The following is a 16,985-nucleotide window of genomic DNA, read 5'->3' on the forward strand; positions in this document are numbered from 1 at the left end:
ATGTGATTATCTTAAGCTGTCGATTGAATGTGGTTCTCACTGCTGCCCAACACGGCCTTGTAGAACAAGGCAGGGGTGGGAGCTGGAGGCCCCAGGCCCCAGCTGCTTAATACTGCTATGCCCAGGCCTGGACTCCATTGATAGAGGAGCAGAGAGTCACCCCTGGGAGAGACTGATGGCATTTCCCTTCAGCTTGGAGGGATTTCTGCTCAGAACATATAGCAGAGGCCAGCCTCAAGCTGGCCCATCATGCCGGGTTACAGGCTAAGGAAATGGGCTCCTCATTCCATGAGCTCGGGAAGTTTTGACTGAGCATGAGCCATGCTGGCTGGGGCCAGCCAAAGCTGCCTTGGAGACAAGAGAGCCAGCCATGGGAGAAGGAAGGGGCGGGGCCTCTGGCAGGAGCTCTTGGCTTCATTCCCATTCTCAGGATGGAGGCAATTCCCAGTCTCTGGGTGAAAAAAAGCCACATCTGGCCTCAAGAGAGGACACCCCCACCACATCCTGTGTGTTCTCCCAATTGGGTGGGAATGTGGCCACCATGTGTGACCCACTTACGGGGACTGCTTTTTCCTGGGACTTTAGATGCTGAAGCTTGGCCCTAAGAAGCCTGCATAGAACTCTGCCTCCATTGAGAAAAAGTATTCCACTCCTTTGCCTCCTGGACTTGGTTTCCCAGGTGCAAGAATATTCTTCAAATGACACAACCCCTGGTTAACCCCAATAGAAACACTCTGATTTTTCCAATGTGTCCTTTAAAATTCAGCTCCCATATTAAGCCTCTCATGACAGCTATGCTCAGGCCAGCAATGCACACAGTGGGGCCACCATTACTTTCATCTGGGACCAGGACTGTTCCAAATGGCAGAGATCAGTCTGGCCTTCCCTGCATTTGCATCCCACAGTCAGCCCTGTGAAGATATGGCCAACCATACACAGGTGCCCATCACTTGAGGCACCACTCACCTGGGTCACCCCTGCCTTGTTACATAATGAACTGCTTGCACCTAAATGCAAACGTGGACCATTACCATTTGCCGCATTGGTTTAAAGGCAAAGCTCTTGATCAGCAAATAAGTCAGAATCTTGACTCCTACATTTGTCATGTAGGCTGTCCTTCGCGACACTGGGAAATGTATTGGACATGCCTATCTCCACTAGAAAGAGCAACAAGTGGGACAGCATGCATGGAGATGAGGATGTGCCACGATGGGACCCCAGCCCCATTCTATTGGCAGAGCAGCATCTCAAATGGTGGAGGGGTGCGTTCAGCCCCACTGGCACTGAGGACAATGGATGAGACAAAGGAGATCTCTGGAGCCCCTCACAGCTCTCCCTTCCCTTCCCAGCAATTCTCACTTCCTGAACACTTGTCAGGACCTAGGGGGTGGGAGGGAATCCTCTTGGGCTCCTCTATCACTGCCTGGACCCGGACATACACATGGACCACCTGTATCCTCTTGAGGATCCCTGGCCAGGGCTCACCTGCTCCAGGTTCCTCTTGGACTTGCTGCTGTTTGGTCCCCCAACCCCACACTTCCCCAAACCACCTCCTCTACCTCCCCCCATAGAGCTTACTTTAAAAAATGATTTATCAGGTGCTTATCACATGCACAACTCACTGGTTTGCTACTTTAAAAAGCTACACTTTTTCTTTTTGAACATTTGCCCCTCCTCATTCCCACTCCTCCCCACCGCAGCTCCATTCTCTGGTTTCTCAACAGTCTGTGAGTCTGAGTTTGTCTCCTCACACTCCTTGAGGGGCAAAGATACAAAAGTGAGCTTTGTGGTCAGACAAGCCTAGGGTCAGTCTCAGAGGCACCCCCACCCAGTCCTGGAACTTTGGATAATGGCTCTTTGGAAACAGAACTTTGGAAATGGGAGAGATGCCACCTTCCTTCCTTGCAGTGTCCCGGTGAGAAGTGAGGTCATACAAGTAAAGCTTGATGCCTGGCACACCGTTGGTATATAATTAATGGTGATGATTAGTGTAATAGTTATCATTATTAATAATAACACTGATATTAATAACAGGGTGTGCTCTCTGACATTGTTCATGTGAGAATCACAACCTACCATGCTGATCTTGTGTCTCCAGGGGCCCTCCTTCATCACTTCCCACCCTCATCCCATGCAAGTTAGGTCTTTCGAACAAGAGTCCGTTGTTACCACTAGTACTAGTCAGGGTAAGTGGTACGGCACTGAGCCTTACAGTTTACAAACAAAGGTAAACACAATGTAATCCCAATCACTCTATAGATAAGATCTTATATTACTCATGTTATAAAGGCAGCATATGGACTTAAAGAGGTTGAAGAACTTAACAGAAAATGCAAATAAGTCCAGGACATCAGATCCCAAATCCTGGACATGATCCTTCATACTACTGAAAGTATAGTGGGATTTTGGCCAACTTATTCTAACGCTTTAGCACATAACTGGAAGTAAGGCCAAAGCCAACATCCCAAGGCTGCCCTGTTCCTGCAGAGGCTATAAGTTCCTCCTTCCGGGAACCAGGCTCATCTTCTGACAACCCTGATCCTCCCTTCTTCACCTGTTTTCCTCCTGTTCGTCTTATCCTCACTCTCCTTCTAATGCTTTGTCTTTCCCAATAATACGTTTCTTTCCTTCACCAAGGTCACCAGTGGGAGTGCTGTGAGTTCAGGCTGTCAGGGCAATGCTGACCCTCCTCAGTTCCAACCCAGTGCCTGCGTCAGGAGCCCTGTGTCCTCTCCTGCCCTGGAGAGCCACTTGTCCTTCAATTTGATAAGTGCTGTCATCAAAGGGTCAGTCCTCAGGCTCACATGCTAGTTGCATAAAGGTTTCCAAGATTGGGACAAAGGGCGTAGTGGGGCAACTGTCCTCTTGGGGAAGGTTTTAGAGAAGTGGAAAGACACCTGTCTGGACCAACAAGGGTTAAGCATTCCTCCAAGAGGGGGAAGGTGGGCTTGGGTAACCTCTGGAATTCCCTCCCAGAGTCTGTGGACAGAAATGTCTCTGCTGTGTTGATGAATGAGTCTATGAGCCATTTCCAAGAGCAAGAAAATAAATCTGCCAGACAGTAAGGTTCTGGTGAACCACCACAACTCCCAAAGTTGTTTAATACAGCAAGCTAGAGAAGCTTCTGTCTCTCTCTCTCTCTCTCTCTCTCCCCTCCCCGTCCACTCCCCTCCCCCCACCCATACCACACACACACAAAGTCATATCCAATATATTTCTGCAATCAGTGTAATGATTGACATTCTACTCTACAACACGGGTCATCTGTGGCATCCTATTCACCTTTCTGTTAAATGCATACACATGTCCACAAAAACAGTCTCATAGGAATGCCCCATGAGGGCAACCACAAGCGATGAAGCCAGGCAGAATAGTGGCCTCACTGTTCATCTGGCCCAATTCTCCTCCCCTGGGGATCCATTGAGGTAGGTCCACCCATGCACGGCCCTGGAGTCTCTTCCCAGAGCAGCATCTGAATCTCGTGGCCGCCGCCTTCCGTCTCCTAGAGGAGGACCTGCTTCCTGGCTCTCACCCGAGCCCCTCAAGCCTTTGTCTATCACTGTCTCTGTCAGGCAGGTGATTTTAAACTTCCATTCCTAAAAGATGCATATTATATAAAAAATGTTTTAAGTGCCTCGGGTGTTTTGTTCCTCATTGCTTCATAGAAGTGACATTAATAGCCAGGGAAGAGCTCTGCTGAGTGCAATTATGGAGGATGTTTCAGGTATGAAAGCTGTTTTGAGCCTGCTAATGTTTCCTAATTACAGGCCTTTTGGTAGAGAGAGAAAAAGATAAAGAGTGGGTGGGAGGCCTAGGGTGGGGAGCTCTGACTTATCTCAGTGGTTTACCTGAAGAGGGAATAGGAGGGGAGGGAATGAGGGAGGGAACAGGGAGGTCAGAGGCCCAACAGCAGGGGAGGCTGGGCCTCTCTGTTGAGAAAGTGGTTCTAATTCCCAGGGAACAGCTCAGAGAAAGAATACCACCCATGTATCTTACTGTGAGAAGAAAAAAAAAAAAAAAAAAAACCTTTTGCAAACTGACTGAGCCTAAATTTAAGGAGGCTCAGTCTGGGAGTTCCTTCTGGAACTCAGCCTCTGAAGATACCACGGTGGGTAGCATTTCATTGGGAAAGACAGTGGAGCATAATTGTTGGCAGGAGAGCCAGCCTCCAGGAAGTTAAAGGTCAGCATTGGCACTTTTTCACCATGAGACCTTAGGCAATTTACAAGCTGCTCCGTGCTTTAGTTTCCTCATCTGTAAAATGGGGCTATTGTGAGGATTAATGTGTGCCTGGCTATAAGGCACTTAGGGTCTGTCATACAGTAATAGATTTTTTTTTTCCTACCTAGTCCATCTTTCTGTTACCTATATCCTGATTCCCTCTGTTACTCTCTCCTGCCTTTCTCCCTGGCCTTCCAGTAGGCTCTCCACAACACAGGAATGGACACAGGACCTCAGTGTCAATTTCCTCCCCAGGGGATGGTCCAGAGTGAGCATGAGAAGGATTCACGCCAAGCCAGCCAGGCCCACTCAGAGCTAATTCCAGCGCTTTTGCTGGGGGACCCAGGACAGGATGTCTGCTCTTCTCCAGGGCATACAGATGAAAGAGGCTATAAGGGCTAGAGCTACTGCAGGCAGACATCTTATGACCAAGAAGAACTCCAGTATGGAACTTACACTGTGGGAGTAGAGAGAGGAGAAAAAAGGATGGGAAGACAGAGAGAAAAGAGATAAAACAAGAGGGTGGGGAGGAGGGATCAATTGATGACCACCCAAACTTGAAGCCACACCAGCCCCTGGACCATTCAGTTTCATGAGCCAACCTATCCTTCGAGACTGAGCTTTGCTTTTCTGTCATTGGCCATCAAAAAGCCCTGACAGATACTAAAGCATAGAATGAGAATAGCTTCCAGCAATCAGCGCTCAGGTCCAAAGCTCCCAGGTCCCCATTCAGTGGTGCCTGTCTGAGAAATCATGGCCAGCCCCACTACCTTCTTTTGACCTTCTGCCTCTGGCATGTCCTGAAATTCAAATGTGGTGAACTTCCATTCACAAAACCATTTTGTCCAGAGCTAAATTTCTCTTGGATTTTTCTAATCTAGCTCGGGCTTTTCTGTCTTAATAAGCATGATTGAATCATTAAAGGAAGAAAAGAGAAAATTCAGCCCTCCAGAGGGTTAGTGATGTGCTAACATTTCCTAAGTGTTTATCAAGGAAAACTTTTTACTGATATTGTTTCATATATGACAGAGTTATCATCCTTACCCCATTGAGCAGAAGTGAAACCTGAGACCGAAGGAGTCTAAATAACAGGCCCAAGATCACACAGGCAGGGAGTGCAGACCCAGAAAAATAGCCAGTTTATTTGATGCCAGGACCTGAGGCCTTAACTGCTTCTCCATAAAGGTCTTACCCATCAGACCAGATAAATTGTAATTGATTTTGCTTGGCCTTGGAATGGATGAGGTGTTATTAGAGTGGGTTTCTCTTCAGAGTGTGCTTTCCTGAGTCACTTGAGGTGGGCAGCTGGTGGGGGATCTGACAGGGACTGAGGAGACAGCCAGGGACTGCCAAATGGCCTAGACAGCGCACACATAAACAACCAAGCAGCAGCTGTGCATTCGGCCTGCGCGCCGGTACTCATGGGCATGCATTTCGTATCAGGAGTTAATTACCAAACACGGACATTCAAATACATGTTGTTCCCTTCACAGTAGCCTGCTCTGAAGCTCTCCATTCAGTCTAATAATCCTCCCATTATTGAAAGTGTTTCCAGAACTCTAGAACTGCTTACAGAAGCACAGGGTGAGATCAGCTAATTTAACTTCATACATATATACAAACACACACACACACACACACACACAAGCATATGTACACAGACACACACATATATACACATACATATATACATTCATACACATATATACAGATACACATATATACACANATATACACATACATATATACATTCATACACATATATACAGATACACATATATACACACTATATACACATGTATATGTATACATACATGCAGACACATAGCACATATATACATATATACAAACATATATAGACACATATACAGACATATAGACACATGTATACATATACACACAAATATATATACACACATATATACATGCACACACACATACTTACATTTCTACAGATATATATATGCACACACACACGGAGCACACATGAGCCCAGCTCACTCATCCTGAAGGTTCATGAGGCTTGGCTTTGGACTTCCTTCCTGTTTTTCCTCTATCACACCCCCCTTCCTATGGTGAAGATCTGCCAGTGTTACAGTAGTCAACAGAGCACGCCATGGGCCACAACACAGGTGGTTCCACAGCACAGCACAGAAGGAGGTGGAGACTGGAAGCCCTCACGGCACTTTTTGGAAAGTAAGAACTCAGGTAGATGTTTACACATAAGCCACACATCTCACCAACACAGAAACTTACACACACAGAGGCCAATGGCGGCCCAGGTACAAATGGCCAGTGAGCCCTGGCCAACCACTTCAAAAGTAAAAGAACTCTGGACTGAGATTTCCAACAAGCAAGTTAAATAAGCCTGTTGATCAGAGGGACTAGGTTTACCTTTCTAATCCATCACAGCTGGGGGCTGAAAGCAACGGGGACTTTCTTCTGCCTGTCCTGGTCCCCTTTATCATGCTTATCTCAGGAGAAGTGGCTCCATGTGCATCACTAATTATGCTCTTTAAAAAGATATTGACCACCAATTGGGTGTTACGAGGCCTACGACAAACATGTTACAGTGTATTTGGGTTACAGTACACCTAAACTGAGTGTCTCCTAAGTTCAGGGGTCTGGGTTGGAGATACAGACAAGTATCAAGAATGATCGTTATTCATTTATTCAGTCAGTCAACAAAACATTAATCTGATCCTGTCCTATGGCAGGCTGGTGCTGGGCACCAGGGACACAGAGAGGGAGCTGACTCATTCTCTGACCAGTGCAAAAGACTGACACATCAACAGATATTTAACTTACAGAGTGAAGGACAGTATGTTAGAGGTTGGTACCAAGACCCCCAGGCTTAAATAAATGGGGGACCCACCCCAGCCATGGTGGGAGGAGCATCCAGGAGCGTCCCAGAGGGGCTGAAAACAAAGCTGACACCTGAGAGAGAGAGTGTCGGGGAGAAGGAACAGAGTAGGGAGGCCAGGGAGCATCCAGGAACTGCAGCAGAACTGGAGGTGCAACCAGAAAGACTGCTGTTTACAAAGCACTACCCACGGCTGGGCACGGCACTGACTGTTTATCCACGGGACCTCTCTGAACTCCCCACTGCCTAGAGGTCCAGAAATGGAAAGGTTAGGGAATCTTTCAGGGCAGGGCTAGAAGCCATCCCAAAAAGGGTCACCAGGGGTTGTGGTGACAGTCCCTGGGATAGCTCGTTAGTGGGAGCTCAGCCTCTCCCTGGCATTTGTTACTTTGTAAATGTGTTTGTTACCTTTTTCCTCTGTTCACCAGGTAGCCCCTGATTTAGATTAAACCTAAAGGCCTTCAATGAAAGGCAGGGTGCTGCAATAGATTATAAAGCAGCAATTTTAATCTGGGAACACTTTCTGGTTTTGCCATGTAATATTGCTTTCCAACAATAAAACTGGGAATGATCTGTGGGCTTTGTGTAGGTGAGTGGTCCAACCCCTTCTTATATCTAGTAGTTCTCAAGTACAGCAGCAAAGGCACACACAAAGCCCCATAAAAGGAAGAGTCCCTTGGCCTCTCTCTGGGTCTGGGAAGCCTGCCACACAGGCTATGCACTGTGGATGGGGCCCATTGCAACGCCAGCTGGGCCCCTGGCAGCACTGTGTGACTCCTCTGGATGAGGCAAACCCAGTTCCTTTGAGGCCTCCAGAACAATGCCACCCACCATCTCCACCTTAAGCATCCACACATGGTGTCCTGACTGCAGAGAAACAATCTGAGGACATTCCCTCCTGTATGGGCTGACAGTCCATCTCCCTCCCCAATCTTCTCCACACTAGGTCTCAGAAAAAGGTGAACTCCTCCTCTCCCAAGCCTCCTGGCTTCTCAAACACCTGAGCTCCTCAGTGCCATGAAGTTCATCCTCCTCTGCTCCAGCAGCTCACACGGTGATCCACTCAGAGCCTCTTCATCACCCGGAAGAGCTCTGTGTGTCTTAAATCTGATGTCAAGGTGCCAGATCTTCCTCCAGTCCCAGCCATGCCATCACATCTGTTCTTTAGCCTCATTGAGACCTACATCTGGGGCCTCTGGGCTGGTCACACCAGTCCTCCTGGCCTCACTCTCCTTCCTGTGGGATAGATGTCATGAAATAAGGTGCCAGCGTCCTCAGTCCCTGGCCCCTTCAGTCCCGCCATTTTTTCCTGTGCAACCAGAACTCTGATGATCCCACTACCACAGCTCTTCCAGGTAGTCAGGCAGCTGAAGGAGGCCTGTAGATCAGGATCCTCATGCGTGCACAGTTGTCAGCCACAATCCAGCTCTTACTCCTGGCCGTATTCCTCCAAAACACGGCCAGCCTCTCTGCAGCTCTCAGTAGCAGTTCCTTTTGTGCCCTCTCAACACCTGCTACCCAGACTCCACATGCCTCACCCTCCAAACCTCACTTCCAACCCAGAGAGAAGATACGAAGCTGAGAGGAATTTTCTATTTCATGGCTCTGTCATGTCAAAACTGAGCACTCTCAGCTCTCCGTAGGCGCCTTTATCTGTGTCTTACTATTTCAACAGGAAAAGAGCCGTTTCCCTGGGAAAGGCAAATGCGCCCACAGCCCCTTGTTCCCTCCATCTACCAAGCTCTGTCCTCCCTCCCCTTACCAATTGCTGTCTCTACTGCCCCACCTCCTACTGACTCTTCACCTCTCTGCTTTCTGGCTTCCCGCCCTGGGCCCCTCTGAAACCATCTGTATACTTAACCTCAGGGTTTCTGGCAGCTAAACCCAGTGGAAATGTTTAACACCCAGAGGCATTTGCCACTTTTGTGCCCTCCTCCCTGACACACTCTTCTCCTGGCTTCTAAAACTGGACCTCCTCTTGGTTTTCTCCTGCTCCCAGCCCACTCTTTCCCAGTCTCCATGTCAGGTTCTATTTGGCACTTCAGTGCAGGTTATCCATCCAAAGCTCTCAACTCTTTCCCCTGTGGACACTCCCCTGGGAGACTGCAGCCACGCCCCAGGCTCCCATCTCACTGACATGTGGCCGCCTTCTGATTCCATTGCCCCAAAGTCAAATGCTGACGGCACACCTTCCCGTGGGTACCTCAGAGACGCTTCAAGCTTGACAGGTCCCAGATTGACTCATCCTCTTCCCACCCAAGCATACTCCTCCTCCTGTGTCCTCTGACTTCAAGGATGGCACCATCATCCACCCACTTGCTCAAGTCAGAAACTTTCAACAGTGAAACATTGAGTTAGGTAGTGAACTAGGTGTAAGCTGCCAATGATGAACAAATGCACAGAGTCCTGGCCACCCTGGAGGTTATAATATGGCTGAAGGGGGGCTAGAAGTGAATCAAATTCTAACACAGAGAGATGTAAACTTTGGGACTGTGTATTGTGCTATCGGTAAAGCTCCCTGGCACTGAGAAGACCTGTGATGGGGACTCTAACATGACTGGGATGCAGAGAGCATGTCCCTGAGGATGGACACGAGCAGAGATCTGAAGATGATAAAAAGAGAAGTCAAGAATCACTTCTGGTTTCTGGCCTTTATAAATGTGCTAAGATTTGGATAGAGAATGCACATGTGTGGGTGGGGAAAGGAAAAGGGGGTGAGATCTGCTTGGGCCACGTTGAGACTGATATGCCCATGAGCATCCAGTGAAAGAAGTGAGACTGACATGCCCATGAGCATCCAGTGAAAGAAGTGGCAGTTAGACATGTGAGTCTGAGCCAGATACTGGTGTGTTCACAGAATTGGAGGGTACTGTCCCGGAAGAGCACGGAGGAAACAGACAAGCAGGCCTGGGATGGAAGCATAGTCCTTGAGTCCTCCTTTTCCACCCAGACCAAGGGCCACGTTGACCCTCCCCCAGTTGCTGTAAACTAGACAAACTCAGAAGCTACTCGGGGCACCAGGAGAAGAACGACCTGGCTGTGTGTTGCCTCACAATGAGTGCTGGGGAAAGGCAGCTGAGCATGCTGGTAGCAAGTGGGGAGGGCAAACAGGGAGAGCCCAGGCAGCTGCTGTCTCTAAAGGGCATGCCTTGCCTTTGAATGTTTCCCTCAAGGAGAATCTTCCTTGGGAAAGGATATCAGAAGTATAAAGAAAACAGGTGTTGTGTATAAAAACCAAGGGAAAAATTAACCATAAATCATGTCAGGGCCTTGTAAAAACACACAAGCCTTCAAACAATAACATAATTTGTAAAAGACGGCAAGTTCCTAATATCCAGGTGATATGGAAGAACTGCTGCCTCATCAGCTTTACATAAAGTCCCAAGTAAAAGTGGGAAGGTTTTCCTGGTTGCCCACAGTGTTTCTGGCATGATTTGGACTTGTTCAGTGTGGTCAGGCTCTGCCCCTGTGCCCGCTCCCCGCTTTAGGGAATGCCAGCTCATTCTGGACGTTGCTTCCCTGTTCCAAGGCATGATGCTTATGCCTCGAGCAATGCAGTTCTTCAAATGCTGGGATAGGGTAACAGTGAGAACCCAGTGGAGAATGCACAGGTGAGATAACTGTCTGCCCTGTGACCCGAGTGTCCCAAATAGAACCATCCCTGCAGCAGAACCAGGGCATGGTGATGAAGTGCTATGCTGGAGATCCTTCATGGGGTATAGAGATTACAGGGACAGGATGCAGAGAGAAGGTCTGGGACAGATGAGGAGGCCTAGGGCCACCCTGTCCCAGCCAGACATCACCCACTGGCTGGGATGAAGAGCCCACTCTCACCTCCTCTTGCCTTCTCCCTTCATGATTAAGCTCTGAAATTAGCCAACTGCCCAAGCCAGGGACATGAACATCATCTCCACCTCCCCTATCTTTCTCTCCTTCCTGCCATAGTCCATCCATTGCCAATTCGTCCTCCTTAACTTTTCTCAAACTAGCCTCTGCATATCCTGTTTTAACTTGATTCTTTTGTCACATCCAAGACTGCTTAAAGAGCCTCTTAAATGCTTTTCTCTTAACTGTTCTCTACAATTCTGTCAACAAATGTGACCATTTCCTTCTCCTGCTCAGGATCTCGCCATTACCTATGGGATAAAATCCAAGTTCCCTGCTCAGCATGGCAGTCACAGTCCATCACCACCATTCCAGGTTCCAACTTACCCTCCAGCCCCATCTCAGCAGCACTGACACCATGCTCTGTTCCATACACACAGACTCTTCCCTCTTATGTGTTTTCATAATCTCATCATCCCTTTCAACCAGCATTCCTCCTACTTAGAACATCTTTCCAGGCTCTCGGTACAACATCTGTCAATCTCCTACCCATGCTCTAAAACCCAGCTTGCTTGCACCTTGTCTATAAAGGCTTCTTGTCTAACCTCATGGCTTCTCATTCCCAACTCTGTGCCCACACCTGCCTGTTGATCTCCACTGTCACACACTGGTTCCCACAAGAGGCCATGAGCTCCTCAAGGATAATCTATCTTTGTAGTTGACCAGGTACATGAACACTATACAAATAAATCATGACTGTCTCTCCAAGGCAAGGTCTAGGTGAAAGAGAGCCTTGGCCATTCTGAACTCTACCTCCTCCCTCATGTCTTTGCCTTTGCTGCAGCCCTTTGGGCATCACAGATCTCTGATCTGCCTCAGTGTCACCACCCTGCCCCCATCCCCACACAGCCATGGCCCCAGTTGTCTAGGTATCAGCTTTCAGAAACGACTGTGTCAAGAGATGGTCTACATCACCACACAAGGCAGCAGCTCAGGTCTGAGACCCCCAGTGCTGTCTTTACATGGATGGGCAGTGGACACACCCATTCACACCTGTATTCCATTCCCCACAGGTACTGCTCTGGGTAGTCTCTACTCTCCTAGATATCGTATGGGTCCAGGAACTCACAGCAGGACTGAAAGACGAATGGTGTGATACTCACCCCTGATGCAGGATTGGCCGTCCAGCCCAGCTCTGCAGTAGCCGTTCTGGTGTCCATTAACGTTTCTGTAGATTGAAAAGAAAAAAGAATAAACAAAAAAACGATGAGTCAGAAGGATTGCTATGCAGTGGCCCTCAAGATCATGAAGTTGTTTGTGATAGTAAATGACAGTAGTACAAGGAGCTTTGTGCACTTTCAAGCCCAGGCCCCTCTGTGAAGCCCAAGGCTCAGATAGCAAAAGAAGCCTGCTAAGATTATGCAGCTTATGGCAAAGTTTGATACAGACCTCAGGTCTGACACTAAGTCCAGTGCTGTCTCCCCAGTGACCCCAAGGCTCCTGTGTTGGATGAAGTCATCTGTGCACCCACCACTTTACCCCCAAGACCCAGCTTCTTCCCAGAGATTCTACCAGGGCCGTGTTGACCAAGTAGCCAAATTTAAAACCTTCCTCGGGCCTTTCTAGGCCACCTCTTTCTGCCTTCTTCCTCCCCATTGTGAGGCTTCTCTGGCCTCATCTGTCTGCCCTCCTTCCTCTCCACACATTCTCCTCTGCCTCCCCATCAGGCATCTATATTGACACCCTTGGGTGACTTCCCATCAACTCCAAAGGGCTCACATAGCTTTGGCAAAGGTTTCACATAGAACACAAACACACATCTCACATCCCAGCAGCCTACCATGCAGGTGATGAAGTTGCAAGGGTGGCCACAGCAGCCAGCTGGTTACCTTCCTTCCTCTGGCCACAGGAAAGGAAAGACAGACAGCTGGATGCTGCTGTGAGCTCCTAGGAGCCATCAGGGATAAACTGCACATATTTAAAATGTATCATTTGACACATTTTGATATATATGTACACCAGTGAAACCATCACTACAAATTAATAAACATATTCATCATACCCAAAAGTTTCTTTAGTCCCTTTGTAATACTTTCCTTCCTCCTACTCCTAACCCACCATGTCCCTGTCCCAGGCAATGACTCATATGCTTTCTGTCACTGTAGATTAAATGGCATTTTCTCACATTTCATATAAATGGAACCATATAGTATACGCCATTTTTTACAAATCTGGCTTCTCTCACTCAGCATAATTATTTTAAGACTTACTCATATTGTTGTGTATACCAATAGCTAATTTCTTTTTATCGTTGAGTAATACTCTCTTGTGTGATGTGCCACCATTTGTTTATTCATTCACCTGTTGTTCCCAGTTTGGGGTTATTATTGTGAGAGTCTATGGGAATTCCAGTTCCTCCATATTTTCATTGACACTTGGCATGGTCATTTGTTTTTAACTTTAGCCATTTTAATCAGTGTGTAGTGCTATATCATTATGGACCTAATGTTCATTTCCTTGCTGGCGAATGGTATTAAACATCTTGTCACATACTTATTTGTCATCCATAAATCTTCTTTGAAGTGTCTATTCAAATCTTTTTCTCCTTTTTAAATGGATTATTTTCTTATTATTGAGTTTGAGAGGTCTTTATATATTCTGAATACAACTCCTTTTTCAGACACATGCTTTGCAAATATTTTCTCCCAGTCTGTGGCTTATGTTTTCATTTTCGTAACAGTGTCTTTCAAAAATCAGAAGTTTTTAATTTTGATGAAGTACAATTTATCATTTTGTTTTCTTTTACACTTTAGTGCTGCATCTGAAAAATCTTTGCCTAACCCAAGGTCGCAAATATTTTTTTCTTCTACCTAGGTCTATGATTCAAGTTAATTTTTGCATAAGGTGGAAGGTATAGGATCAATGCACTTTTTTCTTGATGTGGATATCCAATTGTTGCAGAGGGGCACTTTTAAAAATCTACACAATGGTGCTATATGGGCAGGTGATGGTGTCCTAGCCACCTGCGTTCCCAGGATATGTATCAAGGGAACAGACACAGCACCTCCCAGCTGCATAGCTACTCAACAAACAGGGAAGGGTACAATATAAATGATGCATCGTTTGGGGTTTTTTTCTCCTCTTGTCCTTCCCACTGCCTCCCCTTCCCATCACCATGAGAACAGCCACTCCTTGCTTACCGCATCAGGGAGGAGATGTCACAAAATCTTGGGCCCATTATGAAATAGAAGAACCCTGTCATAAACCAAAAGTTTGCAGAGAAACCCACCCTAAGGGGCAGGACTAAGGGAACTAAAACAGAAGTGATAAATGGGGAGCTGTGTGGAAGAAAGGGTCTTCCTATGCTCTCATTGCTCACTCAATCCCAAAGAGCTACCCACTCCACAGGAGAAACGCTGAGAGCCTGTCCAGGACACGGGCTTGGATATTCAGCATCCTAGGGAGGTGAGGGAGTGGCCAATGGCCCCGCCAGACTAACATGGCACTCAGGGACAGCAGGGGGGCTGAAGGGCCTGAGTGGGTCTAATGAGGGGGACCTGGGGGCATCCAGTGGTGACCTGCATGGGATATGAGCAGGGTTCAGGTGGGGTACAGGGTATCTCAGCAAGTGCCTGTGTGGACAGGAGCCAACAGAGCCAGGGAGCGCCTTCCTCCAAAGCTTAACACGATGGGCCTACTTGTAACCCAGATAGCACTTCTGCTACCCCAGCGAAACAGGGGCTCAAACTGGAAATGAACAGGCATAAAATGAAATAAAGAAAGCTGCATTTTCCTACCCATGTGAGTTTGTGTTCGGATTGAGTCGTGCCCCATGCACATTTGAAGGAACATAAGCACTGGAGCAGGTTTCTTAAGTTTGTTTTCATCTCCAGTTCTTCTGACAGCTGGGGAGGCTGGTCTCTGCTTGGAGCAGCTCTCCCTCCCTCCTCCCATCTCCACTTCGCAGCACTAATAATGATCATCATGACACACCAAATTTACATAATACACTTCTCAGAAGACACTCCATGAGGCTCTGTAGAAACTCATCTCCATGATTATTAAAATGTCTCTGCCAGGAGGGCCTGAAACAGGGGCAACTGAGTCCCTGCGGCAGAGCTGGGAATCGGGGTACAGAAAGCTGCAGTGCTTTCTGCCAAGTCACACAGCTTCCCACCCTGACACCAACAGCCTGAAATCTCAGCACATGGACCACAAGGCCGACTTGGGCTTTTGAAGGGCTCTGAAGAAGCTCTGGGGTTGGGCAGCAGTGGGATCCTCACTCATAAAGCCAAGAAGCCACAAAAGCTCCCAGAATAATGCATCCCCCAACCCAATAGCAAGATCATGTTGGAGGAGCAGGGAGCAGGCAGAAGATGGTGGCGAGGAAAACAGTCCAGAAGCAAATAAAAGAATCAACTTTACTTTTTTGTCATCCAAGGACTCATTTGTTTTGTTAACCCCATAAATACAGCCAGGACTTCATATTAGTCATGATCACCTGCTCTAGGGCTGTAATTAAATCTGCTTCTAAATAATGTTTTCCACACACTCTGTGGGACAGAATTTGCAGCAAGAGAAATCCATTTCTTTATATCTGCCCATTGTGGAGACAGAAGACCACAAAACCATAAACCATCCACTCGATATGATTAAGGGCAGTTTCTTTTCTGGCACAGGGAGCTCCTGATGATGGCACTACACTCTGGTGGGGGCTGAATAAAAGTGATTTGAGCAGGTTTACATCTCCCTGGAGAGGAAGAGCGTGCTCATTTGCATTTATAAAGCATATTGAGAGTTCTGGCAGAAAGTTATGGTGGAAGCACAATTAAATATTTACCATCACTTCTGCTCTCAAACAGTGGCATGGGGACCAACCCAGCTGGAAGTGCATGTGGTGCTGTCAGATCTGGGGATTCCTGCAGAGGACACGACTCTGGGACCCATGCCCACCACCCTCTGGGAGCACATACTCAGTGCCCAAAGGGAGATCGCCGGGAAGGGCACATGCAGGGTAGAGAGAGTGCTGGTGTGGGCAGACCAGATTGCAAGTCCCATCTTCACTACCTAGAAGAGATATGACTTTGCTCGTGTCATACAACCTCCCCTGTCCCTCCGCCCTCCCTGTGTCTCTCTCCATTTCTCTCTCCGTCTGCACCCCTCAACTTCAGGATGGGTCTAGTGCTAACTAGCAGCCAGGATTATGGGGGGAGAATGTGAGGCTGAGTGAAATAAAACACTGGAACATGTGGTATTGCTATTACTATAACTTAATCACTCCAAGCTTCAGTCTCTTTAGCTACAACAAGAATCCGAGATGGTATATCCAATATGATATCAATAAAGTATCTTTAAGAATCTAATTATGTTACACATCTAATGACATTTCATCTCCTTTCTTCTTTGTATTGTTGTAAAGACCAAGGGAATAACGCATGTTGGGGCTATAACAATGCATATAAATTGATGTGTGCCCTAGAGAAATTAATGGTTTAGTTGAGGAAAGGACAAGAAGCAAAGTCATAACTGGTACCCTATTCTGGCTGAGCCTATGAGAAAAACACTGGAAAAAAGAACCAGAAATATTCTTCTGTATGTGGGCAACAGGTGTGCCTGTCCCAACAGCGAGCATCAGGGAGTCTCGCCCTGTGTGTAGGCAACAGGAAATGCTTGAGGTTTCCTGGAAAGGGGTGGGCAATGGTGAGGAGGAAAGAATGGAGTATCTCCCCCTGCTTCTTGGGACAGAGATGGGAGAGTGACTCCTAAAAGCAACAGTGGGAGGGGCAAGGACCGGTTGAAGGGAATGAAGTAGGAGTCATCCCAAGCAGATGGGAGAGTGAGAAACAGTGAGCAAAAGAAGAAGGGAGGCTAAGAAGGGAGATAGAAGGGATCTCTGGCAAGGGTTGGCTTGACTTGCAGGAACCTGGGAAGGATGGGATGCATAAGAAGCCTGGCATAGAGCCAGGTACTGTGGTGTGCATCTGTAACCCCAGCTATTCAGGGGAGACTGAGGTGGGACATCTCTTGAACCTAGAGTTTGAGACCAACCTTAGCAACACAGCAAGAGCCCATCTCA

The 16,985-nt window shown here is 47.6% G+C and overlaps 1 protein-coding gene across 1 annotated transcript in view; it reads right to left on the reverse strand.

The window, feature by feature from the left end:
• Positions 1-16,985, reverse strand: part of EPHB1 (EPH receptor B1) — a 444,507-nt gene that overhangs the window by 301,517 nt on the left and 126,005 nt on the right. Inside the window, exon 2 of the mRNA XM_025377642.1 lies at positions 12,073-12,137. Coding sequence (XP_025233427.1) covers positions 12,073-12,137 — 65 coding nt within the window. The remainder of the gene's footprint in view (positions 1-12,072; positions 12,138-16,985) is intronic.

This window comes from Theropithecus gelada, chromosome 2 (assembly GCF_003255815.1).
Source record: "Theropithecus gelada isolate Dixy chromosome 2, Tgel_1.0, whole genome shotgun sequence".
Classification (NCBI taxonomy): Eukaryota; Metazoa; Chordata; class Mammalia; order Primates; family Cercopithecidae; genus Theropithecus; species Theropithecus gelada.